The sequence below is a fragment of the Cricetulus griseus genome, chromosome X, assembly GCF_003668045.3.
Source record: "Cricetulus griseus strain 17A/GY chromosome X, alternate assembly CriGri-PICRH-1.0, whole genome shotgun sequence".
In the NCBI taxonomy this organism is placed as follows: domain Eukaryota; kingdom Metazoa; phylum Chordata; class Mammalia; order Rodentia; family Cricetidae; genus Cricetulus; species Cricetulus griseus.
In genome coordinates this window covers 25,465,092-25,490,381 of record NC_048604.1, presented here as the reverse complement: position 1 = coordinate 25,490,381, position 25,290 = coordinate 25,465,092, and the positions used below count along the sequence as shown (strand labels likewise).

The 25,290-nt window shown below is 38.6% G+C and overlaps 1 protein-coding gene across 1 annotated transcript in view; it reads right to left on the bottom strand.

The window, feature by feature from the left end:
- Nucleotides 1-3,311: 3,311 nt before the first annotated feature.
- Tenm1 (teneurin transmembrane protein 1) overlaps nt 3,312-25,290 on the bottom strand; it is a 362,575-nt gene continuing 340,596 nt past the window's right edge. The window contains exons 24-28 of the mRNA XM_027433524.2: nt 20,136-20,432; nt 13,502-13,889; nt 11,509-12,729; nt 10,860-11,002; nt 3,312-8,672 (exon numbers count right to left, since the gene is read on the bottom strand). Coding sequence (XP_027289325.1) covers nt 7,914-8,672; nt 10,860-11,002; nt 11,509-12,729; nt 13,502-13,889; nt 20,136-20,432 — 2,808 coding nt within the window. The 3' untranslated portion in view covers nt 3,312-7,913. The remainder of the gene's footprint in view (nt 8,673-10,859; nt 11,003-11,508; nt 12,730-13,501; nt 13,890-20,135; nt 20,433-25,290) is intronic.

Here is a 25,290-nt window from a genome sequence, read left to right as displayed (position 1 = left end):
AAAGAAGAGAGGAAGAAGCAGATGAGTAGAGAAGAGAGAGCCAAGAGGGCAAAGAGGCCAAGAGAAAGCCAGCCAGGAGCCAAGAGACCAAGAGAGAAGAACCAAGAGTACTCATGGCTAAAATGGCTGAAGCTGGGGAAGGGAAGCAAAGTCCAGCTCCTGGATTGGTTTAGGGTAGGAGGCCAGGTGAGAAGTGCTGGGAGGAGTCACAGGTACTAAGTGAGACGTGTCCCCAGGCTCTCTGGGACCTGACACATGCATTTCCAAGAATATATCTCTTTTGAAAAGTGTGTCAGTAAGCCCACAATACATATGACAGCTTATCAAATACTAGTCCATTTCTTCCGAAATTTGTTCTTAGACGAATAAGGCCAGTAGGGAGACGAGGTTAGGTAATTGTCTATTTGACTGAGACAGGCAAGGAGCCTTGTGGCAGTTCACAGGTAGAATAAATCTACAAAGAATATATCTGATGAAGCCACCTGGTATAAATAAAGGGCTGGATGGAAGATATTCTTTCTTTAGATACTACGGATTATTTGAAAATGTGAGAAACACTTTAAAACCTGTTATGAATGTTATGACATTAGACTATGTTTTATTTGATTCACTTTATTGAGCTCAGAATCCCAAGTCTATTAATAATAAAACCCAGATTTGCCCTTGAGTGTTTCAAGGTTACATGAAAACGGGTTTTCTTGTTAGGGTGCTATAAATTCAGCTGCACCACCCGTGTTTGCCCTTGTAGGAAATAGGATCTTATTATCTTTCAGTTTGCAGCTAGGGGTGAAGTTAAACTATCCTAGTTTGGAGACTTTTGTACTTTGGGTTCCCTGGCCAAATTTCTAGTAAAAGGCTGAATTATTAGTAGGTCATTTGAGTTTTATGTGTGTGTATGCTGAGAACAGCCACAGGATAAGCTCAAGTATTGTCCCTCAGGCTCTGTCCACCTATTTTTGTTTCTGGAGACAGGTTCTCTTTCTGGGCTGGCTCTCACCAACTGGGCTATTGTGGCTGGCCAGGAAGCCCCAGGAATTTACTTCTCTTTGCTTTTGCAGAGCTGGGATTATAATTATGTGGTACCATGCTGGGTTTCAAACAAAACATACAAAAGAAAGCAAAACAAAGAATCCAGTCTTTTTTTTTTATGAATTCTGTCTTTGAGAATTTCCTTTATTGTGTTTTGAACGTATTCCTTCTCCCTTCCCCAAATCCTCCCATGACCACCCTTTCCATTCTCCCATTCCTTCCACCTTGGAGATTTTGTCATCTTGTTTTTCTTTCTCCATCTAGTCCAGTGTGTGTTGCCCACCTAATCTTGGGAGTGGGTCGTGCCTTAACGTTCCAGCTGTTTTTTTGCCATGTGTGTTGTGGGGATGGAAACCAGGGGCTCATGCTTGGGTAGCAGACACTTGCCCCTCATTTGCTCCTCATTTGGTTTTTAAAAGAACATGTTTTGATGTGACAAACTGGATGGATAGAAGCCATCAACAGAACACACACACACACACACACACACACACACACACACACACACACACACAGCTTGACACCCTCCCTCACTCCTGAAATTCATTTGCCTTCTCACAAGAAGATAGGTGGTGATAACACACTTGGTACTGGGGTGAAACCAGAAATTCACAAGACCTGTATTTTCTTTTTGTCTTTGTCACTTACAGTCCATGTGACCTTAGCTAAGTCAATCTTCTGCCTTTATAGCATTTACCAAGTGGCAATAATTAACTCTGATTTATCTCATTGGATTTATGGGAGCACTAGAATTACATGACTTTAAGGTAGCTATAGTACAAAATCTTTGCGTGCGTGTTCAAATATTAAAAGTAAAGGTGACCAGTGAAAGAATACGGACAAAGTTCTTATATCCTGTAACACTGCTGTTAAAGTACAGGCTCCTGGCATTTATTTATTTTTTTTTTTTAGAAAAAGATACCAGAGTCAGGTAGAATGCACAATTAAAAATATCCTCAGGTGAAAGTAATAAATTGCCTTTGTATTAATGCTTTGTTCTGAGACAAAGGTATGTTCTGCTTCCAAAGTGTGCCCAAAATGGCAGTGCCATTGACAAAGTCTAAGTTGCAGTCTGGGCTCAGCTCAGGCTGGACTCTGACTAGTAAACAGAAGGATTGATGGCAGAGAAACAAAAGCCTGAAATCAGCATTCCTCAGAAACTAGAGAAGTGGGTTTTGGTTTGTCTGAAGGAGCCACTATTTCCCTTATTTGCCCTTACAGCTGACTGCCTCTGGCATCTAGTTGTCATGTTAGGTTCCCCCCTCCAGGCTCTTCTGCTCCACAAACCTTCCACAACACTATAACTTCTAGGCCGTTCTGGTTTACAGTCTCCCTCCTGCCACCAACACTCATCTCTTTAACACTAGGAAGGCTTTCTCTGCCCTTTGCTATTCTCTCTGATAAGTATGGCAGCTTTGAATTTCACCAAATAATCCTTTCTTTTCCACCAATGGAGTGGTCCTGTTTGGTGGATTCACTGTGCTCTCGCTTATATATTGTATATATGATAGCCCATATATGTAAGATATATATTCCTATATATGTACCTATACATATAATGCCATAGATGCCAGTGATAGATCGTATATAATCAACTAGTAGAAAAAGCAGTGGGGCATTTTGAAGTGCTGTAAATGTCAAATTTCAATAAGGAGTGTTATGTAGTAGATGGATGCCATTAGTACCAAGTCAAATGTTTGAAGACCTATTGGCCAGAATTTTGTAGTCTCATCTAGAAATGCCTTTGTGTTAGAAATAAATGACAAGTGCCAATTGTCATAGCCTGTGGTGTAGGGCCTATGCAGAGCTGTTGTTTCTTTTTGTAGTCTGTCATGATTGACATTCCTGTGTTCAAATACCCTTTTTGGGCAATGCATTTAGATACCCTGGTCTTCTAGCTCTCCATCACCAGGTATTTTTTTCAATTGCATTTTTCTTTATTGCTGATTAAGGGACCAAAAAGACAGAGCAAGCCTTTGAAGAAGTCCTAACCTGAAGGAATTTAAATTCACTGAAGCCATTCTTCTTTGTTTATTAGGTGGTCATTTGTGTCACAGATCCTATTTGTATAAAAAATAAAAATGAAGAGACTTCTGCCTGGGATTAGTGCCTTTTTGATTTCTGCACCTACATTTTCAAAATAACGTGGTCTTCATTGTTCCCTACATTTTCAAAATAATGTGGTCTTTATTGTTCCCTGCTAAGGAGCCACTTTTCCTCTCTCAGTGGACCAGACTGATTTGGGGATGCAGTTTGGCGCATGAATAAAATGGGACACAATGTTCATTTGCAGTTTTATTTTTTAAAAATGAAATATTCAAAGTACTTTCTTTCAAATATTGACACATAATGTTTAACTTTAAATATTTACAGCATGTTGTTGTGATGCTCTTGTAGAAAAATGCATGCTTCTGGCCTGAAAGGCAGAGCAAAATGCAAAAGACCATTGAACTGCAGCCAGAGAACATGAACCTGTACAGTATCCAGTCACTTTTCAGCACAGGAGAGCAGGAATACAAAATTGGAACCTATTGTTTCCTAGCAACATGGCTCAGGCCATTATAACACAATTTTCAGTATGATTAGAACCTCTAACTGTTGTTACATAGAAACTGAAAATCTTGGCATACACTGTAAACATCTTTACTTTTCATGAGAAAGTAAGCAGCTAAAAAGAGTACTTTTCTTACATAAAGGCTGTACTTCTCCTTTTTACCTTTTTCTTACTGATGCTTTTGCCAGAAGAACAGTAAAGATTTAGACACTGTCATGATTCATACACGTAAAATATTTTTCAAGGACACAATCTGATATACTAACATTTATTTAAGAGGTTAAAGTCCACCACTAAATCTAAGGAAAGATTTTTAACTGCCAAACACATTTCCTTTGACAAATATGTAAGATGACAACTGCCAAGACAAAATCCACAGCAAGTTTTACTCTAAGTATGTTCAATTACTGTTTAGGAAGCAATTTCTTCTTACACACAGTAGTATATTTGGTCCTTAACAGTTTTCACATGAAGGACACACTGAAATAAGTCACGGTTTTGTGGTTGAATTGTTTCTGGTGTTTTTTTTTTTTTCTGTTTTTTGTTTTGTTTTGCTTTGCTTTTTTTGTTTTTTTTTCTTGTTTGGTCTTTTGCTCTTTTTTTTGTTTTTTGTTTTTTTGTTTTCTTTGCAGAATCAAGAACCTTACAGAAAGCCGTGGAAGAGCAGTCTGAGATCTGAAGTATATCAGTCAGGCCAGCTATACATATGTGAGTTCCTCCAAGAAAACGAACTGTGCATTCAATCTGTAGGCATGTTTCCCTACAAGGTAGTAAACACTCCATTCCCTCAAATTTTCTTTAAATACTTGATTATTGTAATTCTGCTTTCATTGCAATTGAACTAAATTGCTCTTAACACAAACAAATCTGCAGAAATGCAAAATTTTTGCCTGGACTCCCAGGTAAAGTTACTGTGGGAACAGGTCTAGTGGGAAAGCAAGAAGGAAAATGAAGAAGTAAGTGATGGGATGCCTGAAACTGTGTCAACAGTAATGAAAACTAAAAATCTAATTAAAGTTAAAATGGAATTTTATACCTCTCTATGTAGGTAGCATATGAATTCCAAATTATACATCATCAACTTTTCATATTTGGCTATGTTGTAAATATTGTATTTTATGTATGCATTCTATATATTATAGATCTCCTCAATGAGGTGACAATAAATGACACACTTATTTCATACATTATTTTGTTGGGTTAAAAATAAAACACATACTTATTTCTATGGCAAATATTTTGCTGAAAGAATGAATTGAGCTTTATTTTTCTTTTCTTTCAGAATCATTCTTCCAATCAATAATGATTAGAATGCAACCAAAAAAACAGATGTATTTATCTTTTTTAAACTCAGAACTTTTCAGTTCGTTTGGATTTGTAGACTGTAGTGCAACAGTAAAACAGATTAAAACAAAAAGCACAAATGAAATGGGCCTCAGGAAAAGAAGCAGTCACAGAGAGTTGCCTGCATTCCTCCCAGAATGATCCTCATAGGACCATCCGAGTACTATTTTCTCACTTTAACCTACTTGAGTGGTATGTGTAGCTCTGCTGTGTGAGCCTCCTGTCTTTTGTGTGTGAGAAGTTTCATGTAATTTCTCTTCAAAGCTGCACTGTCATCAGGAAACACAAATGAATTGTTCTTTCATTTACACTTCAGAACTGTAACTCAGTGAAAGCATCCTTTCTACCTTGCTAACAGGAAGCACTATACTTATATTTTCATGTTCTTGTTAAGTAACACCAAAATGTTTCTCTTAGATTTGCGGCTTGTTAGTGCTAACCTTTTGGTTTTTCTTTTTCTCTTCAAAAACTTTAGGAGTTGTAAAGAGAACAATAATAGTTCAAGGCAGTATTAAAACCACAGCTGTAAGTGATAAAAAGTGCATTTCCTGAATATAATACAAATATAACTTTAGGTAACCAAAGGCACAAACTAACTAAATACGTATTACAAACTAGAATTGCACAGTTCAAGGTAATTTACTATGAAGGAGTAGCTCCAAGTATTTGTTTCTAATGGTTATTTAAAACAGTTTGAAAATGATATATCATTAGTGAGTTGCAAAAGAGTGCAATCACTTAAAATAGAAGCAAAATAGACTCCAATATTGACACATTGGGTTAGTGATAAAAATACACCACATTAAGAATGCACTTTTATATACAGTTAACAAATTATTTTCCCATTGACTTAAAAGAACATCAGAGGTTCTAGAAACTTAAGGTCTATTTTTAGGTTAGTGTGGAGGTATTCAAATTTTCAACAAGTTTGTGAAACTTTTCAGAATTTCATTGTGAATAAATAGTGTACTGATGAGACAAGCCTGATTCAGGAAAAATCCTACGCTGGGATTTTAGTCTAGATTAGCAATATATTGAGCTAATGTCCTTCCAATTACAAAGAGAAATGATGAGTTCATCATGAATTCTCTCTTCTTGCCCCCATCCTCAGTATATGTGATGACCTGAACCTGAATGTTTTAACAATGAAATATTTGAATAACCCTCCCCTACTATTTGCTAGGGTCCCTTTCCTCTCCGTCATTCATCTTTGTATAATAAGAGTCAGATTCTTTTTTTTTTAAATCTTAATATGAGTCTGGATTATGACTTTTCATATTTCCAATGAAACTGTCATCACAAAGCAAGACAATGACCCCATATTGCATTTAGGTAGTAACTGGAAAGAATCTAAATGGACAGACATCATAAATTCTCCTCCAGACAGAGCAAATATTCACCCTGTGATTCGAGGGTAGAAGCTGTCTCATGGGAATTTTCTATTGGGCACATTGTGCTATCATGAATTTTCATTGTGGCAACTTGCAATTACCCAACATTTTATAAAGTGCCTCTTTGTCAATTGGCACAGATCTCTCTCTCAGCTCATCAAGTGGCTTCTTTAGCTGCAGGATTCATGAGACTGAGAAACTGCAGCAGATATTAACATTAACCCTGACCTTTCTTTAAATTCTCAGCTATTGTGGAACAAACAATCCCTCTTGAAAATAGTTATTTTCCTAGGTGGAATAGATGATTAAATAAAAATAAATGGATTTAAAGACAGAGAACTAAAATAGCCACGTAAATTATGTTGGTTAAAAAACTAGTCTGCCCTTCTGTAATTAGTTGAAATGTTTTAAGTTGGAAAGGATTCACTTAATTCAATTTTCTGCATATGGCTGGGAGAGATTCAATATAAAATTGTCCATTTGAAAGATGAATCTAAGGGGGAAGAAATGATGATGCAGCAACTCTTATTATGTTGGCTTTTGTCTCTTTTTTCCCTTTAATACAAGGTCTATTGTTTCTAAGATTTTGACTCTTGGGAATTTCTGCAGTAGTTAAATAAGTTTATCAGCATCACAGGCACATACACCTGTTAAAACCTCGTCTATTGTACCAGATACTTTTTAGTATATTACCTTTCATGTGCACAAACCATTGGATTCGTGTATAAATACTGGATTACTAATGTGAAACTATGACCAAAGCACACCCTATATATAAATGAGAAACTCCTACCCAGATTAATAAAAGCTATGTTTACATGACGCCAATACAGCTGGGCAAATGGACAAAAAATTGAGTCAAAACAGGTCATATGAGAGAGGTCACATCGACCAGCTGCTTTGGTACCATGTACACACAAGCAAAACAGTGGCTCTTCAGCCTGTACCACACCCAGAGCAAAGCAGGATAGACTGAAGCCAGCCACCACACGCCAAAACACAGCACAACAACATGGCATTTACTTTTTCACAAGCAAGGAGGAAAAATCAGGGAAGGAGGGAAAACAGCTTCTGACTCCAGGAGATGGTGCTTGAAAACATTTTAGATTTCCTTTTAAGTTTCCTATAACAGATCTGGACAATGTGAAAGGGCTGGCAGCCTTTTGAGATGCAAGGTTCAGATACGATTGCACCACACTTTCAAGGAGCCTGCAAGTCCTGCCAACAGTTTGATGTGAAACTCGGTGTCACAATAGAAATTGAGAGCCTTGGGTTCTTTTTATGTAATTGAACGTATGCATGGCTCAACAAATTGAAAGTGGTGCCTTCTGAAAACATTTGTGTGAGCTGTTTGAGTTCAGCTTGTGTTCTTTTGAATACTGCCACACGAGAACTAAAAATCTCTGTCATTTCTTAAAGAGTTTAAACAAACAATATTAAAATACCATCTTCTGTCACATTGAAAGGCAGTTGGATATGTTTTTCCTCCATATTTACATATACAGAGTTCTGATCTAGAAAACCAATACAATAAACCATTTTTTTGTTTTAAAAACAGGCAGTCTTTGGTGACGCAAAGGCAGAGATTTCTTTTGTTACCTCCTGCCTATTTCGCTCTGTCTCATAAAGTGAATATTGTTGGCACTGTCTGAAAGTTCTAAATACTGCTCAACAGACAAGACAAAATACCCATCATACCCTTGCACCCTCCCAGTGCTCAAAAGCTGCTGTTTTTCCCCCTCTGTCCATGCCCGAATCCCTTCTTCCCCTTCCTGTAGTCTCCTCTGCTCCTGAGTCCAGGCCTGGGCCACCGCGCGCTGTCTGGCCATCTCCAACACGTGGTTCTTTTCCTCTTCGACAGTCGTTCCGTACCGGATATTGAAGCACAGAGCTCCGTGCTGCAGTTGAATGTCTGCAAACCGTCTAGTCCTCCCATTCAACACCGATGTCATCTGAGACACAGTGACATTGACACCATTCTCCAGAATCCGCCTCCCCCCAGTATTACCGATGAGCACCAGGTCTTCCTCCAGAGACCCGAGCTTAATGAAGTAGTGAGTGTCCCTCCCCTCTATGGTAAAATGCAGGTTTTCCAGGTAATGAGCATTGTTGAGAATGGCAGCAAGACGCCTGCTATCTTCATTGGCTACTCCTATAATATCAGCTGTCACTATGCCTTCCTTGATGGCAAATTTTATACCTTTGCCAAAGACAGAAGGGACAGCAGCAAACCTTGGCTGTTTCCCTCCTTCAAGGCACCGCCCCTCATTGTACTGGGGAGTCATAGGAAGCTGATCCAAGGAAATGAAATTCCTTAGCTGTTTCTGGAGCTCACACTGAATGCCCAGGATCATCTAGGAAAGAAGGCACAAGGCAAATGCAGCACATGGTTAGATACCTGCTGTATGCAGCACATAGTTAGATACCTGCTGTATGCCTGCTGACTGCTGGGAAGGAAAGGCTGGCAAGGGTGATTCCTTCTCTAAGTCTTCACTTAGTCGTTATTTTTTAAAAAAAAAACAAAACCCAAACTGGAATACCTACATCAAAGACTGGGAAAACAGAAGGCTAGCATGTACTGGTTTCTCAGTTGTCTGACATCTTGCCTTAGTTGAGTAGAAGAAACTATGTTCAAACATGGGTTCCCACAATTTCAGAGCTACAAGGAACTTTGTACTTTGGTTTTTCTATTTCAGCACGTCCTTGTGGCAACCAGTTTCTGAAGAATTCTTCCATTTAACATGAACATATTTTATTTTGATCAAACCCACTCCTTACTCCTCCCTTCCAACATCTTCCAGGTACCTGATGCCACATAATACGGTCACGCTGCGTCTTCTCCTATTTGTATATTCTCCTGAGTCCAATTGTGCAATTGGTGTTGCCCATATGCATGAAGGTATAGGGCCCTCTACTGTAACATGGGAAACTCACCCCAGGTCCCACACTTACACTTGAAGAAACCTGACTTTCCCCTGGTTGACATTGAGTGCCTATAACTTCTCAACTAGCAGTGGGGCCTTGTGAGCCCCACCCCAATGCTGGCATATTGACTAGATTGACCTTGCATTAGTCTGGTGTAGAAAACCAGAGCTGCTGTGAATGTAACTGCTTGCCATGTCCCGAATATGCTGCGGCTCCAACCTCTGTTCCTTATGATCTTCATGCCCCTTCTGTGATGTTTCTTGGGCCTTAGAGGGAGGGGCATAGAAGGAACTTTAAATAGGCTAGCTCACTCAAAACACAGATCTTACATTCAGAAGTTTAACTGATACTATCTTGGTGTTATTGCTGCAAATAGAGGGATACATTATGCATAATGAGATTGGAAAAAGTGTGTAAATCATAGCTTCTCCTTACATTCACTCCTGGCCTTATAAATAAGTGAAAAAACTGTGAAAAATAGGAAAGCCATGCTAATTTTTATATATACTTAAAAGTTTTTCTTAGTTGGGAAACTTTCAAACTTGCTAAGAAACAAAGGGAAAAGACTACTTAACCCTCCTAGAATTCAATAATTTTTAATATTTTGACAGTCATTTTAAAGTGGCTTTTAGTTATAAAAACCATGTATATATTACACATGCTTATAAAAGATATAACTGCAATATATATCTACCTAGAATTTCCTTTCCCTTATAAGTTTTGACCTAAATGTCAAGTTTTTCTACCCAAATTTCAGTTTTCTTTTCTTCCTTCCTTTTCCTTTCTGTTTGTATTTTATGGTTTTCATTAAATCATCTACCTACTTGTGGTTGTTTCAGCATTCATGTTGTTTCAAGACTTTATCCCTATTCATTGTAGTATCTTTGTATATTATGCCCATATGTTTTTCTTTATCAAAACAGTGTTGGTGGTGCATGCCTTTAATCCTAGCACTTGGGAGGCAGAGGCAGGCAGGTCTCTGTGAATTCAAGGCCAGCCTGGTGTACAGAGCATGTTCCAGGACAGGCTCCAAAGCAGTACAGAGAAACCCTGTCTCAAAAAACAAAACAAAAAACAAAAAACAAAACCCCAACAGTTTTATGTTATTTTCATGTTCTTAAGGCATCACCCTTAGCACACAGTTTTTCTCTATATAGAATCCATTGTTGCCATTGCTACCTGATTTCAGAATTTAAGAAGTCTCTTTCTTCTTATGTATCTATTGCAGCAGCTGTCAAGTCATCTACTAGTTTTTTTTTTCTTTTCTCAAAACTCCACTTTCCTGCCGGGCATTGGTGGTGCATACCTTTAATCCCAGCACTTGGGAGGCAGAGGCAGATCTCTGTGAGTTCGAGGCCAGCCTGGTCTCCAGAGCAAGTGCTAGGATAGGCTCCAAAGCTACACAGAGAAACTCTGTCTGGAAAACAACAACAACAACAACAACAAACCCCTCCACTTTCCCGATCTTTACTTTATGGAAGCATCCTCATAAGTCATTTTAAAAGCCTCTCAAGGAAATAATCAAAAGTATAGAATATCATATTTTTGGATTAGATGCTCTTCTTTTTTTTTGTTTATTTGCTTTTGTTTTTTCTTTAGTTAAAATTTGTACTGACCTTTCCAGGGTCCCACTCTTGAGTTTTTGTCTGAAGCTGAAGAAGCTCGTAGGTTAATTCCAAGTTTTCCAGTTCTGGTTTGGGAAATCCTGGTAGTACATTATGTAATTGGAAACCAAATAGCTCTAACCAACTGCCAATGTCTGTGAAACACAAAATTTAAAAGAAAAGAGGCATTCAGAAAGCATTTCCAAACTTGAAAGATATGCTTCTGCTGTAAATGTTTAGACAGTGGGAAGGTAAAGTAACCATTTTCCCTTATTTGATTCACTCTGAAACAATATCCTTTCCCTTATATAGGCAATGCCAGAACTAGGCTCAGTTCACTATAGTGAAACTCATAATATGGTACTGGTTTTAAGGCCACATGGATTGTGACACTGGATTTATTTCTGGTTGGTTTAATACTGATTGTTTTATGAGAACATGCTGGCAAGCTTTTAAGGATAAAACAAAGAAACAGATTAAAGGGAAAGAATAATAAACTAGGATGCAAAATCACTATATCTGATGAAAAGTTACATGCTTTTCTAACTCAGGAACGTGTGGCATGTAGAAGGAACATCTCTACAAAGGCATTGAGATTATGTAATAAGATGGCCAGCATTAAGTTAGTTCAAGTTCAACTTAATTGTATTCAATTTAATACCTGTGGTATACTTTGCAACATCTTGAATTTTGCCAACTGGGTAGTTATTCTCAAAGGAGTAGAGGTTGAATGGTTTAGGAAGAAGATTCAACTGTTTCCATATGTGATGATTAGGCGTTGTCCATCTGCCAGCAACAACATCATAATCCCTTTGCCCTAGATGCACTAATTTAGTAAGAAAATCATAGAGTCCTCCATGAAAACCAATTATGACCTGAAAGTCAGGGTAAGTATCATGGTAGATGTCACCATAAGGTGTATACAGAATCTCCTTTATGACCTGACCCCGACTGCTAAACACAGCTAGTGGAGTGCCCATATTATCACAGGCTACATAATATTCTTCACCACTGCTTAACTCCATGGCAATAAGGTGACCTTGGAGATCATAATAAAGAGATGTAATCTCTGAGCTTGAGTGGTTGTACAGATGAGTGACTCTTATAGGGTTGGCAAGGTCTGCATAAAAGAATTGGAGATGCTGTCCTAGGCTAGACTTGCTGGCAACACGTCGCCCAAGCCCATCATAGTAATACTGTACAGTCCAGCCAGAAACCTTATTGTAGGCTTTCTGCAGCAGACCATTAGAATTATACTCAAATATATCATTTCCTCTCTGTCTGAGAAAACCATCTTCATCCATCTTATACTGAATTTCTCCTAGTCTAGTAATGCGGTCTCGGAGGTCATATCGGAGAGGAGTAAGACGAGCACTATTCCCATGGCTCAAGAGGTTGATGTTTCCATTCAGATCATAACTATAACGCCACTGGGTTTTGTCATTCACAGAAACTGTTTGAAGTTGCCCATCAGCATCGTATTCATAGAAGTATCTTGTGATATTGGCATCTACTCCTACCCTTATATCACATATAACCATCCGGCCCATAGTATCATACTGAATAGTCATCCAGTAGGCAATTGCCTTTAGGATCTCATATTGGACTTCAATGACTTGTCCATTGGCATTGAAGATCTTAGTGTGCTTCATCACTGTAGTCGTTATAACCTGATTTAAATCATAATTAATTACACTGAATTTTCCAAACTGTTCTGTTCTACCAGAAACATCAACATATCGGTATAGATCTATGGGTAAAGGGGTCTCATTGATCACAGCTTGCATGCTGGTGACACGGAAGTTGTTGTAACTGTAGTCAAACCGTGCATTCACAAGACCTTCTTCACTGAATCGGAAAATCTGACGTCCAATAAGAGGTCCTGTAAGAACCAAAATAAAAATGAGAAAAGAGCCAACTGATAAACTAGGATCAAAATAATATCCTATAATAGATTTGTCTCTGATGTGTGATGCCTGGGCATATCACTGTGTGTGTCTCTGTGTGTGTTTGTATTAGTCACTAGACATGGAAAATAGCGAATAGCATAGTTACAGAACAATTTAATTAGAGGGACAATTGAAGTAATAACCCATCCAGTAGCCCAGAGGGAAAAACTGATATTATGCACATGATTTCTTGCTATCATCTCCGGCACAATGTGTTCATTTTATTTAACCTTTGCTACAAAGTCAGATGGTCAGGTTTTCGCAGTGTCCAACGTTCAAGTAATTGGCTTAGGGCATGCTATGAATCCAAAGGCTGAAATAAATCCCAGAGTCCTGACTTTTGTCATCAACTGAGGCTTATAGAGGTTACCCCGGGCTTAAGCTGTTTCTGAGCTTCATGTCTTATACATAGATCTTTGGGAAGATGCAGGGGCGAATAGGAACAAATATGGGGTTAAGATAAGTACTGAACTTGTAATTGTTTTGAAAGATGAAAGAGACAGAAATATGCTGTATGCTATTAAGGAATCAGTTTTCAGGTTGATGTTTTAAATTTAGGGTGGAAGATAGTATGGGAAGTACAACAGAAATTTGTTCAGTCAAACATGAGCAGAGAGGTTACCATTTCTTTTTATGGATGTTATCATAAAAATTAGAAAAGAATATGGATGATGATGTGTAATGCCACACCCTTTCCTAACAAACCTGTTTGCCTGTATCTGATCGTGCAGATGAATCCATCATGCATCAGGTGTATTGTCTTAATCACTCCAGAAGACTCTTCATATGTCAGTGTGACCTGAGTGGTGTCATAGAGAATCTCAGAGAGTCTTGCTTGCTTTGTGTACTTGTACAAAACTCTGCGTCCGGTCCCTAGATGCAGAGTCTGTAGCAGTCGGCCATCTCGGCTGTAGTCTTGGATAAAAGAAGTGCTGCTGTCTGGTGGAGTGTAGATGTTACGGTAGTAGCCCACTGAAAGCATGGTTTGTAAGCTGTGGCGCACCATGCTAGGCATGGTGACTGACAGCAGACAATCTGATTGGTCATACTCAAAGATGTAACGCCGTTGACTGTGTAAGAGAAGCATCACAGACTGAAACGAGACAAAACCAAAATACTGTAATTTATATCAGTAATGTTGAAGATATTAAAAGAAATACATGCTCATCCACTTAACACAAAAGTAGCGAGTGATTACTATGTACCAGGGACTGTGGCAGATCCTGGTGTACACAATAGTGGTATCTACCTTTATGGGATTTGCAGTAACCAAGCAATTATAGTACAGTATGAAACTAGTCAAGACAGAGGATGTCCAAAGTACTTCTGGAAAGGAGAGGGAGAACAGTTATCCCAGACGTAGCCCAGAGTAAACTTCCTGGGGACAGAGCATTCAGTTTGAGACCCAAATGATGACCAGATAAAGACAGGGAGGTGTATCGTGCAGACAGAAAGAATACTTCTGGCAAATGATACAGTGTTGGGAGGGGCTGCATATTAATGAAGCCTATGAGAATGGCCGTTTTCCTATAGAATGAGAGGAATTTTGTGTGGTCAGAACATGTATGGTTTGGGGTAGTGATAGTGAGTGGTAAGAATGCAGCAGAATCTAGAATATGCTGTGAGGCTTTAAAGCAGTTAGACTTAAGCCTATTAAGCCACTGTAGAGTTTTAAGGAAGCTGAAGGATGGACACTGGAGGAGGTGAGAGAAACAGTCAGGTTGGTATTTTGGAAAGGTCACTGCTGCCTCTAAGTGGAAATGGATTGGAGGAAGGGAAGGTGAAGACAGGGTATATCAGGTATTAACTTTGAGCCACCAAAATGTATTGATTTTTATATAGTTGATGCCTTCCTGAAAAGATGCACACTGAATAGTAGTATGCACAATTTGTAATACATACTTTAATTCTTCATGTTTCAATTTGATTCATGTTTTTATAGTAAGGGAGTGAGGCATTAAAAGTGAAGAAATCTCTGGTTATATACCCCCTCGATACACAATAGAGTTGTAATTTATTATCACCTATTTGTCACAGTATAATACCTTGTATATAATCAATATTAATATTAATTCTAAGTAGAAACATAAGCCAGGCCTGATGGCACAAGCCTGTAATCCAGCCTACTCATGAGGCAGAGGGCAGAAGACTTACCTGGGATGCAGAGGGAGTTTAAGGCCAGGCTAAGCTACTTAGAAAGACTCTGTCTCAAAATAAATTATTTTTAAAGGCTTGAGAATATAGCTCACCAATAGAATACCTGCCTAGCATATACGAGGTTGCAAATGGAATCTCTTGTGCCACAGGATAAGAAAATCAGTATCAGTTTATAAAAAACATACCAAAGCACTATTTTAGGGAAGACTCTAATTCACTGGCAATTAAAATTCATTTTTATTTTTATTTATTTATTTATTTATTTATTTATTTATTTATTTATTTATTTTTTGGTTTTTCAAGATAGGGTTTCTCTGTGTAGCTTTGGAGCCTATCCTGGCACTCTCTCTGGAGACCAGGCTGACCTCGAACTCACAGAGATCCACCTGTCTCTGCCTCCCGAGTTCTGGGATTAATGGTGTGCGCCACCAATGCCCGGCTTAAAATTCATTTTAAAAAAGAATTTATTTCATTTGTATGTGTGGAGTGTGTGCATGTATGTATGTGGGCATATACATTTGTATATGTACTTGTGTGGGCCAGAGGAGGATGTTGGTTATCCTATTCTATAACCCTATGTCCTATTCTCTTGAGAAATTGTCTTTCAATGAATCTGGAGCTATCCTGGTGGTCAGCAAGTCCCCACAACCCTCCCCTCTCTGTCCCCTACAGCATTGGAGTTACAGGCAAACGTGAGGCTATGCATGCCTAGCTTCTTATGTGTGTGCTGGGGATTTGAACTCAAGTCCTTATACTTTTATACACTATGCTACATCTTCAGTGCTTTAACTTTTGTCTTTTAATAAAAATAAAAATAAAAATGATTCCACCCCAGGCACTCTAATATAACTAAGGGAGTTTAACTCTCCTGAGAATTACCTTACCAAACAAAAATATTGGGTTCAACTTCTGAACTTTGCTGTGAAAACAGTAAGTATCTTTTCATTTTCTACATGCAAATCACAGAAATAATTCTGCATGTTAATTACTTAAGCATATGCGAGATGAATTTAAAGCTGTCAGAATTATGATGTGATATTATATGTGTGTTATGCAATAGCACTTCCCTCCTATACTTCTGAGAATTATTGATTTTTCAGTTGCATACCAATGCCCCGAAGTCAGTGATTATTTGCTCATTTAGTCTTCATTTCTTCCCTACCAACATCATGCCTGGAGATTCAGAAGTAGATGCACAAGTCCTGTCAAATGGAACACCTGCAGCCTGTCACATCATGTAGTTCTACCATTGTGATCTGCAAACACTCCTGAATAAAAGGCACAAGCCTGCGCAGGCCTGGGGCCACGAAGAGAGAGAGGCCCGCTCTCCTCCATCAATGCAAAACCCCATAGAACCAGAAGGGATTCTTCCTGTGAATGGAACAGCAGGTGGTAGGACGTGGAGGTGGGTGGGTAGATGCAGTAATTGGTGAAAATACCTTTGTATTATTTCCACTCCGAAAGTCTGATTTTCCAGCTCCTTTCCACTCTCTCCTGTCAGTTTGCCAAGAACAAATGACATCTGTCACTTGTGGTGTGGGCCAGGGACAATCACCATATGGCTGCCACACATTTTTCCAGCACCATCCTGCCTATTCTAGTCACTGTACTAGCTTTGCCAAAAATTTACACTGTGTTGTTATTGTGTTCTTTCCTGTTTGCTTCCTTGTAGTATATAGCAAAGCAATGCCTGAACCCTGTTCCTCTAGTGTGCTGACTCAGAGTTGCCTTCAAAGCCCCCGCCCCCAGTCTGATTTAAAACGTGGAAGACATTAGGAATCTCCTGAATGCAATTGTTTTGCTGTCACAATACCATTTAGCCCTATTTGGCTGCTTTTTCACTTTGGATTGGTATTATTATCAGTTTGTTCCAAAACAATGCTTATGAGTCTATCCAATGTCCACTGTGCTACTGCCGGATAAAAAGCCATTCCTTATTAGTCCGAATAATAGAGTGGGAGGCTTGTGTTCTTTTAATAGATTATTATACTGTAAAAGAAATCTTTGTGAAGGAAAATAAAAGAGAACAATCATGGCTGTATACTTTGAAAAAGACTAGAAATGAAAGTAGAAATTTGAAAAGGCATAGTACCCACATGACCACCAGATGGCAATGTGGGGCTACATGGGAAAGCAAGCCAAAGATTGCATTGTATCTCCGGAGCGAGCCTTTGAAAACAACTCCAAATAGGCATTTTGTGTAAATGTGTAAAACTAAACCATCTTATTAATTGATTATAAAATATATTTATGTGCATTTAAAAAGTGGAGCTTGTAAGAGTGATTTTTAGGAAACTGAAAGATTTACATTAGATACAATACAAACTTAGCTGCACCAATCTTCAAAATATAATTAACTTAGAGAAGTGTCATAAATCTAGGCAGAAAATTAATGACTACATGTAGAAAAACTAAGAAATAATAATTAATTTTCTTAATAGAGAAGAGACCATTTAAGCAACCACAGCCATTAGCCAAATAATTATTTTTCTCCTAATGAGAACAATGCATTGTTCACAAAATGATATGTTTAACTTTCACCTACTCCAGAGAAAGTCAAACTATTTTTTAACAAATTATTGCATGCTAGGGTAAAAAGGATGATGCTGATTTTTAATATAGCATGGTGTTTCAGCATGGCAAGAGACTTTGCATACATAAGGCCAGAATATTTGGGGTAAAGAAAAAGATTTTTAAGTTTGATCGTTTTTACTCTATACCACAGGAAGTAATTCTTTCATCCCTGCCCTTCTCCTGTCTCATTGAAAGAATGGGTAGCAAATTCCATGTTAAAATACAGGATTACAAAGACCAAAAGGAGTCCCAGAGATGTAAGCCCCTGAAATAGTACATCAAAATCTGACTATCTTCTTTGAATCCAGATTTTACAGATGCTTTTGTTTTCTTCCTTTCCTCTTTTCCTTTTGTTTGTTCTCATTTTGATTTGCCATCAAGTTGAAGTAAGTGCTAGCTATTTTCAATTGCCCATTTTTGTGCTTTGTACTGTTATTTCATTTAAGCCCTGCATTTATTCCGTGAGTTAGTTATTTATCAGTGGTGCTAATAATGTGCTAAAATCAATTTCAGAGTGAATTAGGAAATTATGGCAAGAATATGGATGATAGGATTAGAAATCTTATGAATGGAACCATTTTGTAAGTAAGAAGCCATTCAATAATTATGTATTGTGTAGGTTTGGACTTTTGTACAATAGGATTGCTTAAAGAAGTGGTGATCCTTCTATTTAAAGAATAAATTACACATGAAATACAATGACTAAAATCACTTGGGTTGTTTCACTGGTCAGTAAACAACTTGAAGTTTCTCTTAACATATTATTAGACGAGGAGCACAGCCCTTGCATCTGGTGGGTGTTTTGCTCTCTTTTTGTTTGTTTTTGAGAAAGGATCACAGGCGTATTGAATTTGTGATTCCCTTTGCCTCTACCTTGTTGTTGCTGTCTTGTTTGAAGAAACTGTTGACCACTAAATATTTTAATTTATAAAAAGAGAACTGATATGAAGTTTGTTTTGTGTGATTCTAGAAGTAAATTGGGTGAAAGAAACAGTTACTTTGAAAAAGAGAGGCCAGATCTCCACACTGGTATCAGAGAAAACTGTATGTAGGGCTGAATTTTAAGTTTTCAATAGATGATTTTTGTTACTATATAGACAACATAGCAGGAAGAGTCTTAGGAGACCTAGATGTTACAGTCTTCAGGCTATTAGCTCAGATGGTCACACTCTGGTGCTCCGGAGGCTATAGCCCCCTATATCCCCCTAAGGACTGTTGGCTACTTCTCAAGTCACATGGAGGAGCTGTGGAAGGAAACCTGGTAAGTCAGTGGCATCATTTTTAATATACACATACAGCTTTTAAAAATGTACAGATACAGCAACATTATCAATAAATGTCGTATGAAACATTTTGACTATGTATAGATGCTTCCAAGTATTTGGATTTAATTAATGTTGGGATGCATTAGAAACTCTGTAGACCTTAGCCATGGGATTTTCCAAGTCATTTTTTGTTGAAATGCAAAACTAGAAAGATTTGCTTCATGAGATGCATATTTCCCCTGTGTAGGATATAGATTACACATTCTGACAGCTTTCCCAGAAGGGCAAGACCCTGGGAGGATGCAGAAGAGGACTACTGCTTCTTACTTTTGGTTCCAAGTGAACTTTGCTTTGTCTCTTAGGTATTCCTGACTCTAGGAAGTAGGAAACCAGCTAAAAAATGGCATCGAACCATGGGCACACCATTGTTTTGAAAATCAAACTTGGAGGGTTGTCTCAGAAGCTCACAAAATGCTCCCTTTCTGCCATGTGTGCCATAAGCTCTCGTGACCCCTCTAAGAGATCCTGTGGGTAACCCTGAAACTGATTACCATTGACAATTTTCCTGGGGAAAGCATCCTTTACTTTCTATAGGAATGAATTCAGGAATGACAAGTTGAGTTGAAATGACTGAATCTGGAAGAAAAGACTGCATATCTTAGGCGATCAGACATGGCAATGGCAGATCAAGGTTAATTGTTCTTATTGTCATCTGGTAATGATCTGAGCAAAAACCATTCGACTGTGTAGGGGTTAATGTTTCACCAATGGTTCCTGTGGTGGGATTATAATCCTCTTATTCCAGACAGAGGGCACAGGCTCCCATTATGGATGCTGTTGGAGGCTTAGTCCACACAAAAGACTACTACCAATTAGTACTCTCTGCCACTGTTCCCTCTGGCTAATTACTTTTGAGAATTAGTCTTCAAATGTGTGCAGTGAAAACCTCACTGGCTACGTAAAAAAAAGAGAGGAATTCCTTATTTGTTGGGTAAGAGGCCTTTTATCGGAGCTGAGATACATTAGCACAGGGTATTGGAATTTACTAGCTATTTTCTGTCAGTATGAGCTTTCATAATAATACAGCTGCCTTTTCAAGGGGATGAACAAATATGCTCAAATGAGTAGAAAGCTAAGCCATTATCGTGACTTCAGTTTGAAAAAGTACTTGGCAGAGGGTGGGCATGAGGATGTTTTTAGTTGATAAATAGCCCATCCTTACAGGTTCACAGTGGATTTTTGTTATTTATCAATGAGAACACAGACTCCTGTAGTTCCTCATAAAGTTGGGTACTTAGGGTCACCTCCAATATTCTTATTCATTTCCCCTTCCACATACTTACTTTTTCTAAGTAGGTATAGCTCCAAATTTTCCCATCAGCCCAAGTTCTTGAGATTATTTTTCCACTCTGGTCATATTCCATCTTTTCATTCCAGGTTCCTCTTTGAATAAATGTGACTAACCCTGAAGGCGAATATGTGATGTTCACTTCATTATATCTGCTTACAGGAGACCACAGAATAGGTCGCCCAGTTTGGTCATAGAGAATTCGAAGGGTAAATTTTCGATGGTCATCATAGATCTTTCCCGTGCGGGTCATATGATCAAAATCAATGGAGAGTAGGTTTCTGTTATGGGCCTAGAAAAAGAAAGATGAAATACAGTTTATGTACCACCTTGATTCTTAATCTAGTGCACTCACAATTCTGAAGCTTTTCTGAATTCTCCAGTGATGGAGAATCCCCCACCTCTGATTCCTCCTGGCTTCATAGTCTTCATCTAACAGTTATCTTTATTTCCTCACCAGAGTGTGCAGTTCTGGAGGGACAAAGCTAAGTTTTATTTCCTGATATAATCCTGACCTTCATCACTTCATCATATGTCTTTCTCCAACTAAAGACTCAAGTGAGCCATTACAGTTTTCAATAATGACATGATCTTATTTTCTGTGAGTTAGATATGAGTTAGAATGGGGCTTCCTGGCTTGTTTTGCACTTGGTAACTAATTAAGTCGCTGGAAAATATGGATTTACAATTCAGCAAAAAGAACACAATGAGCTCCATTAGACTTATGAAAGATCTGTTGCTTTGGATTTTCCTATTTATCTGAACTCAGTGAACTTCACATCATAATGGAATCAGAGTGTCTAGTGAGGGACCATAAATAACCACAGTTTCAAGTGAGGCTTGCAGGTAAACATGGCGGCACTGATAGCAAGTGTAGTACCACTTACTGGTAAAATAAACATAAATTTGGATTCAAGTTCAAAAACAACTACAGTTTGGCTTAGTTCTTGTCGCAAGGTTCTGCTAGTATTCTCTGCAGGCACCTTGAAACCTTACGGTTGACTAGAGTGAACTCCATTCCAGGGACCCTCACTAGGACTTTATCAATGACAACACCCAGTAGTGCCTGGCTTTGATGAAATCCAGCTAGGTCCACCTGAGAGATCGAGATAATGAAATGACTTACTAAAACAATTACAACTAAGCAAAACGATTTGGTGGCTTTTCAAAGCATCTGGACAAGTGAAGCACATTTCCAATTTTCATGCAGGAGCAGCAGTGTTTGGCAGAACCACCGTAACTTCTGCTAGGCCTTGCTGACATGGCACAATCATTCAGCAAATCCAGCACTGAAACTGTTGTGTGTTCATTCCAGGAGAAAGGAGCTCTTGGTTTTAATTGTTAACAGAGTTCAGTCCCTGAAGAAAAGGGGAACTCTCAAAGAAAGGCGGGTAGGACTCAAGGAAGAGCTTTTAAAATGGACATCATTTTAGTTAGTTTGGTGTGGTTAGTTTTAAGTTTTAGTAGGTCTTTTGTCTTATTATAAATATAATTTTTATCTTGAACTAATTTAATATATGAAGTTGAAAATGGTAGAGTCACATGTACTCTTCACCCAACTTTCCAAGGAGATGCTGTGATTTAGGTGGAGAAGGTCCAAGAGTGTCTGGGAGAATTGAAGGCAAGAAAAAAGGAAAGAACTTGAGAAATATCAGTCAGAATGATTGGGAGTCAGGAGACTCAGTTAGTTACTGGTTTACAGTCATTTTTTCCTACGTGGCTCTTAATTTTACTATCAGTGAAATGGGAGCCATATTATCACTTTATATAACAGAGTTTTGCTAAAATGTGAGTTCACATATACAGTCTGTTAGGAAACTGTAAAACATTAGTAATCACCATTTTAAAAATATATAATACAATGATAACTTCTCTCATTTTATTTAGGCCCATGCATAGGCCCAAGTGACAAATGCCAAGGTTGTTTCAGCTTGATGTAAAAATTTATATGGACAAGAATTGTCTGCATGATCCCATACATAATGTTAAATTACTGGTTAATGAGATATGAGAAACAATAAAAATAAAACAACAAAATTCTAATTAGAGTTTGATTCTATTAAATACAGTTAGACTAAACTGATCCATTCATTTACTCAACTATCCCTTTATGTGGAATGGGCTCCCAAAGTGGCATGTCTTTTAAAACATGCTTTTCTCTCAGTTTCATCATCTCCTGGTCAAGGCTAATAATATTTGTCTTTAATTTTGAACTTCTGCAAAAAAGCCCCCAAATGTTACATGCCATGAAATCTGTCCAGAAGACCAAATTATTTCATAACAATACTCAGATTATTTTGTAAAAGTGCTCTTAGTTTCAGAGGGTAGGTATAATTCAACTACTATAGAGGCAGATTTGGGATTTAAGATTTTTTTAAAACTGTCTGCAGTAAATGTGTGCAGTGTTGTATTGCAAAAATATACACTAGCCTGCTGTGTTCACCTAAAAGCACATAGTTCCTGTCTTGTGATACTCAGGGCTTGGAAGCCTACAGGAAACCAGGTGTTCTTTTTCAACTACCTTTCCTGTGGTTTTATAGTCACATATCTTCAACTGTAATACCGTTTATTTACAGCAGCTGCAAAATACCCGTGTACTCCCAGAGATAGTCATAACTATTGCAATTTATGTTATAATGATAGTTTAAAGAGACAAAGTAACAAGTGATTTTCAGTTCAACTAAATTTGTGGTTTTATTTGTTTGAGAGATGAAGCTTACTACTCAAGAACACATTTCTTAATAAAGTCATTATGAGGCCACAAGCAATGATCAGTGTTGAAAATCCACTATGAAGTCAATCAGAGGAGGACTCTGTCTAATGCCTCTTTCCTGCCTGTCGGGACTTCTGCAGCAGTGATTCTCTGTTTCAGAACAATGCACCCCACTATTCCAATGCTGCTATAGCAATGCTCCTGAAACACTACTTTCAAAGTTGGGTTTGGAAGTTAAAATAAAATTCAACAAGGGCTGAAAGGGATGAAGGAGTCAAAGATGCCATAGGTTTCCCCTACTCATTCTCTGTGGAAACCACACATAAAGCTGCAAGGCAATTGCTTTCAGGTGAGGCTTCTTAACCTCTGTCTGGGGTACTGATGTGCTTCCAGCCTCTAAAGTGGGCACCAGGACTAGGCTGAATGCCACTGACTGTTCAGGTCATGGGTAAGGCTGGAACAATCCATATTCATACACATGCTTGCTCTTCTCTATGACAACAGCTCTTGATCTGAGCGTGGGCCAACAATTCTTATTTCTATTGTATTTCCAAACAATCTATACTGATCGCTCTCCTGGAGAAGAGAGGGTGAGAATAGCCCCAAGTTATAAAGGACAACTTTTGGACAGTTGCACATTGAGTGAGACCTTTGAATTCGGCCAGTGTTGAACAGTATTTCAACTAAGAAAGATGTGCTAAGAAAGATGGGCATGCTTATTTTTTTTAGATAGAGGAAGGTGTGCAGATGCTGTGTGCAATCCCTGGTTTCCATGAGGGCTTTCTTTTCCCAACTATACTAAGCAGAGGGGCTTGCTTTTTGTTTACAACTGAGCCAGAGAGAAAAGAAGGGAGAACATACTCTGGTGAGCAGTGCATGGCCGCCAGTCCCAAGTAACCACACAGAGTCTTAATGTTAATTACAAATGTTCAGTTGATAGTTCAGGCTTGTTAATAGGTAATCCTCACATTTAAATTAACCCATGTTTCTTTTTAATTAACTTTTATTTAAATTAAAACCATCTTATTTTACATACCAATCCCAGTTCCCTCTCCCTCCCATCCTCCTATTCCTCCCCACCCCCCATCCCACCCCCAATCCACTCCTCCGGAAGGGTGAGGCCTCCCATGGGGGATCATAGAAGTCTGTCACATCACTTGGGGCAGGATCTAGGCCCTCACGCATGTATCTAGGCTGAGAGAGTATCCCTCCATAGGGAATGGGTTCCAAAAAGCCCATTCATGGACTAGGGATAAATACTGGTTCCACTGCCAGAGGCCCCGTAGATTGCCCAAGACCCCTGGCCTGCCACCCACGTTCAGGGGGCCTGCAGAGCCCCCTCCTCTCACCATTCCACGTAAGGGAATATTTCATGTGGTATTGCCAGCAGAACTGAAAGTGCCTGAGAAGGGTATGAGTGTGTGGAATGGCGGGAAGAGGAGGCTCTACAGGTAACTGTCCTTTGTCTCTCTATTCCCTGCCTTTTCTTAAGAGTTTGTGTCTTAATTAGTTAAGAGAAAACCTTCCCTCCCTTCTTCATATGTAACTGATTCAGATAGGATAATGCTATTATTAGATTGATCTATGGACAACTGGAGATATTTAATAGTGGTGCTCTGAACAAAAAGAAATGTTCAATGTTTTAACTTAGCGCGCGCATGTGCACGTATACACACACACACACACACACACACACACACACACACACACACACACACTCACACTAAGAGCTACAGCCATGGCAGCTGATTTTTCTTTCCTCTGTAAGGAGGAGAAGGCTGTCAAGGAGACTAGCATTTCAGGTCATAATACAACCTAATTACCTGTTAAATTTTGCTGAAGACAGAAGGTGAATAAGAGACAGGCCAAACAGCATCAACACTTGGAAGGTATACCGCATTGCATTTTTATGAAGTCATGGGAAGGGGCAGAAAATTCACAGCTGATTTTAAAGTAGCACACAGTATTCTTCTCTCACTAGTCTTAAGGTAATTAGTATTGGACTTTTAAAGATCAATCAGTACATTAATTCAACAGATTTTAATGTTTTACTGATATTTCCACTTTAACAATTAAAAGATTATTCAGGTCTGCTTTCATTTTAGAGTTGCCTATAAATGAAACATGTCTTCAGTGTTAGTACTAGCCTGGGCTAGTCATTTACAATTTCCTTTCTTCTTTTTTCATTTTTGTTCCCAAGATACTCTCTTTGTCTTGCCATTCCAGAAAATCTTAGTGCTAGAAGAGAACCTAGGAGATGCTCAGATGTATGGAGCCAGCCTTCCTGTCTTCAAATTCCAAAACCATCCCTTGGTAACTAGGCAACTTCCGTTTCTTATCTGGAAAATGGAAATAACTAAAACCCCACCTGATGAGATGTTATAAATGGCGAATAAGTTAATATATGGTGATACACCTAGAGAGGCCCCTTCAAATG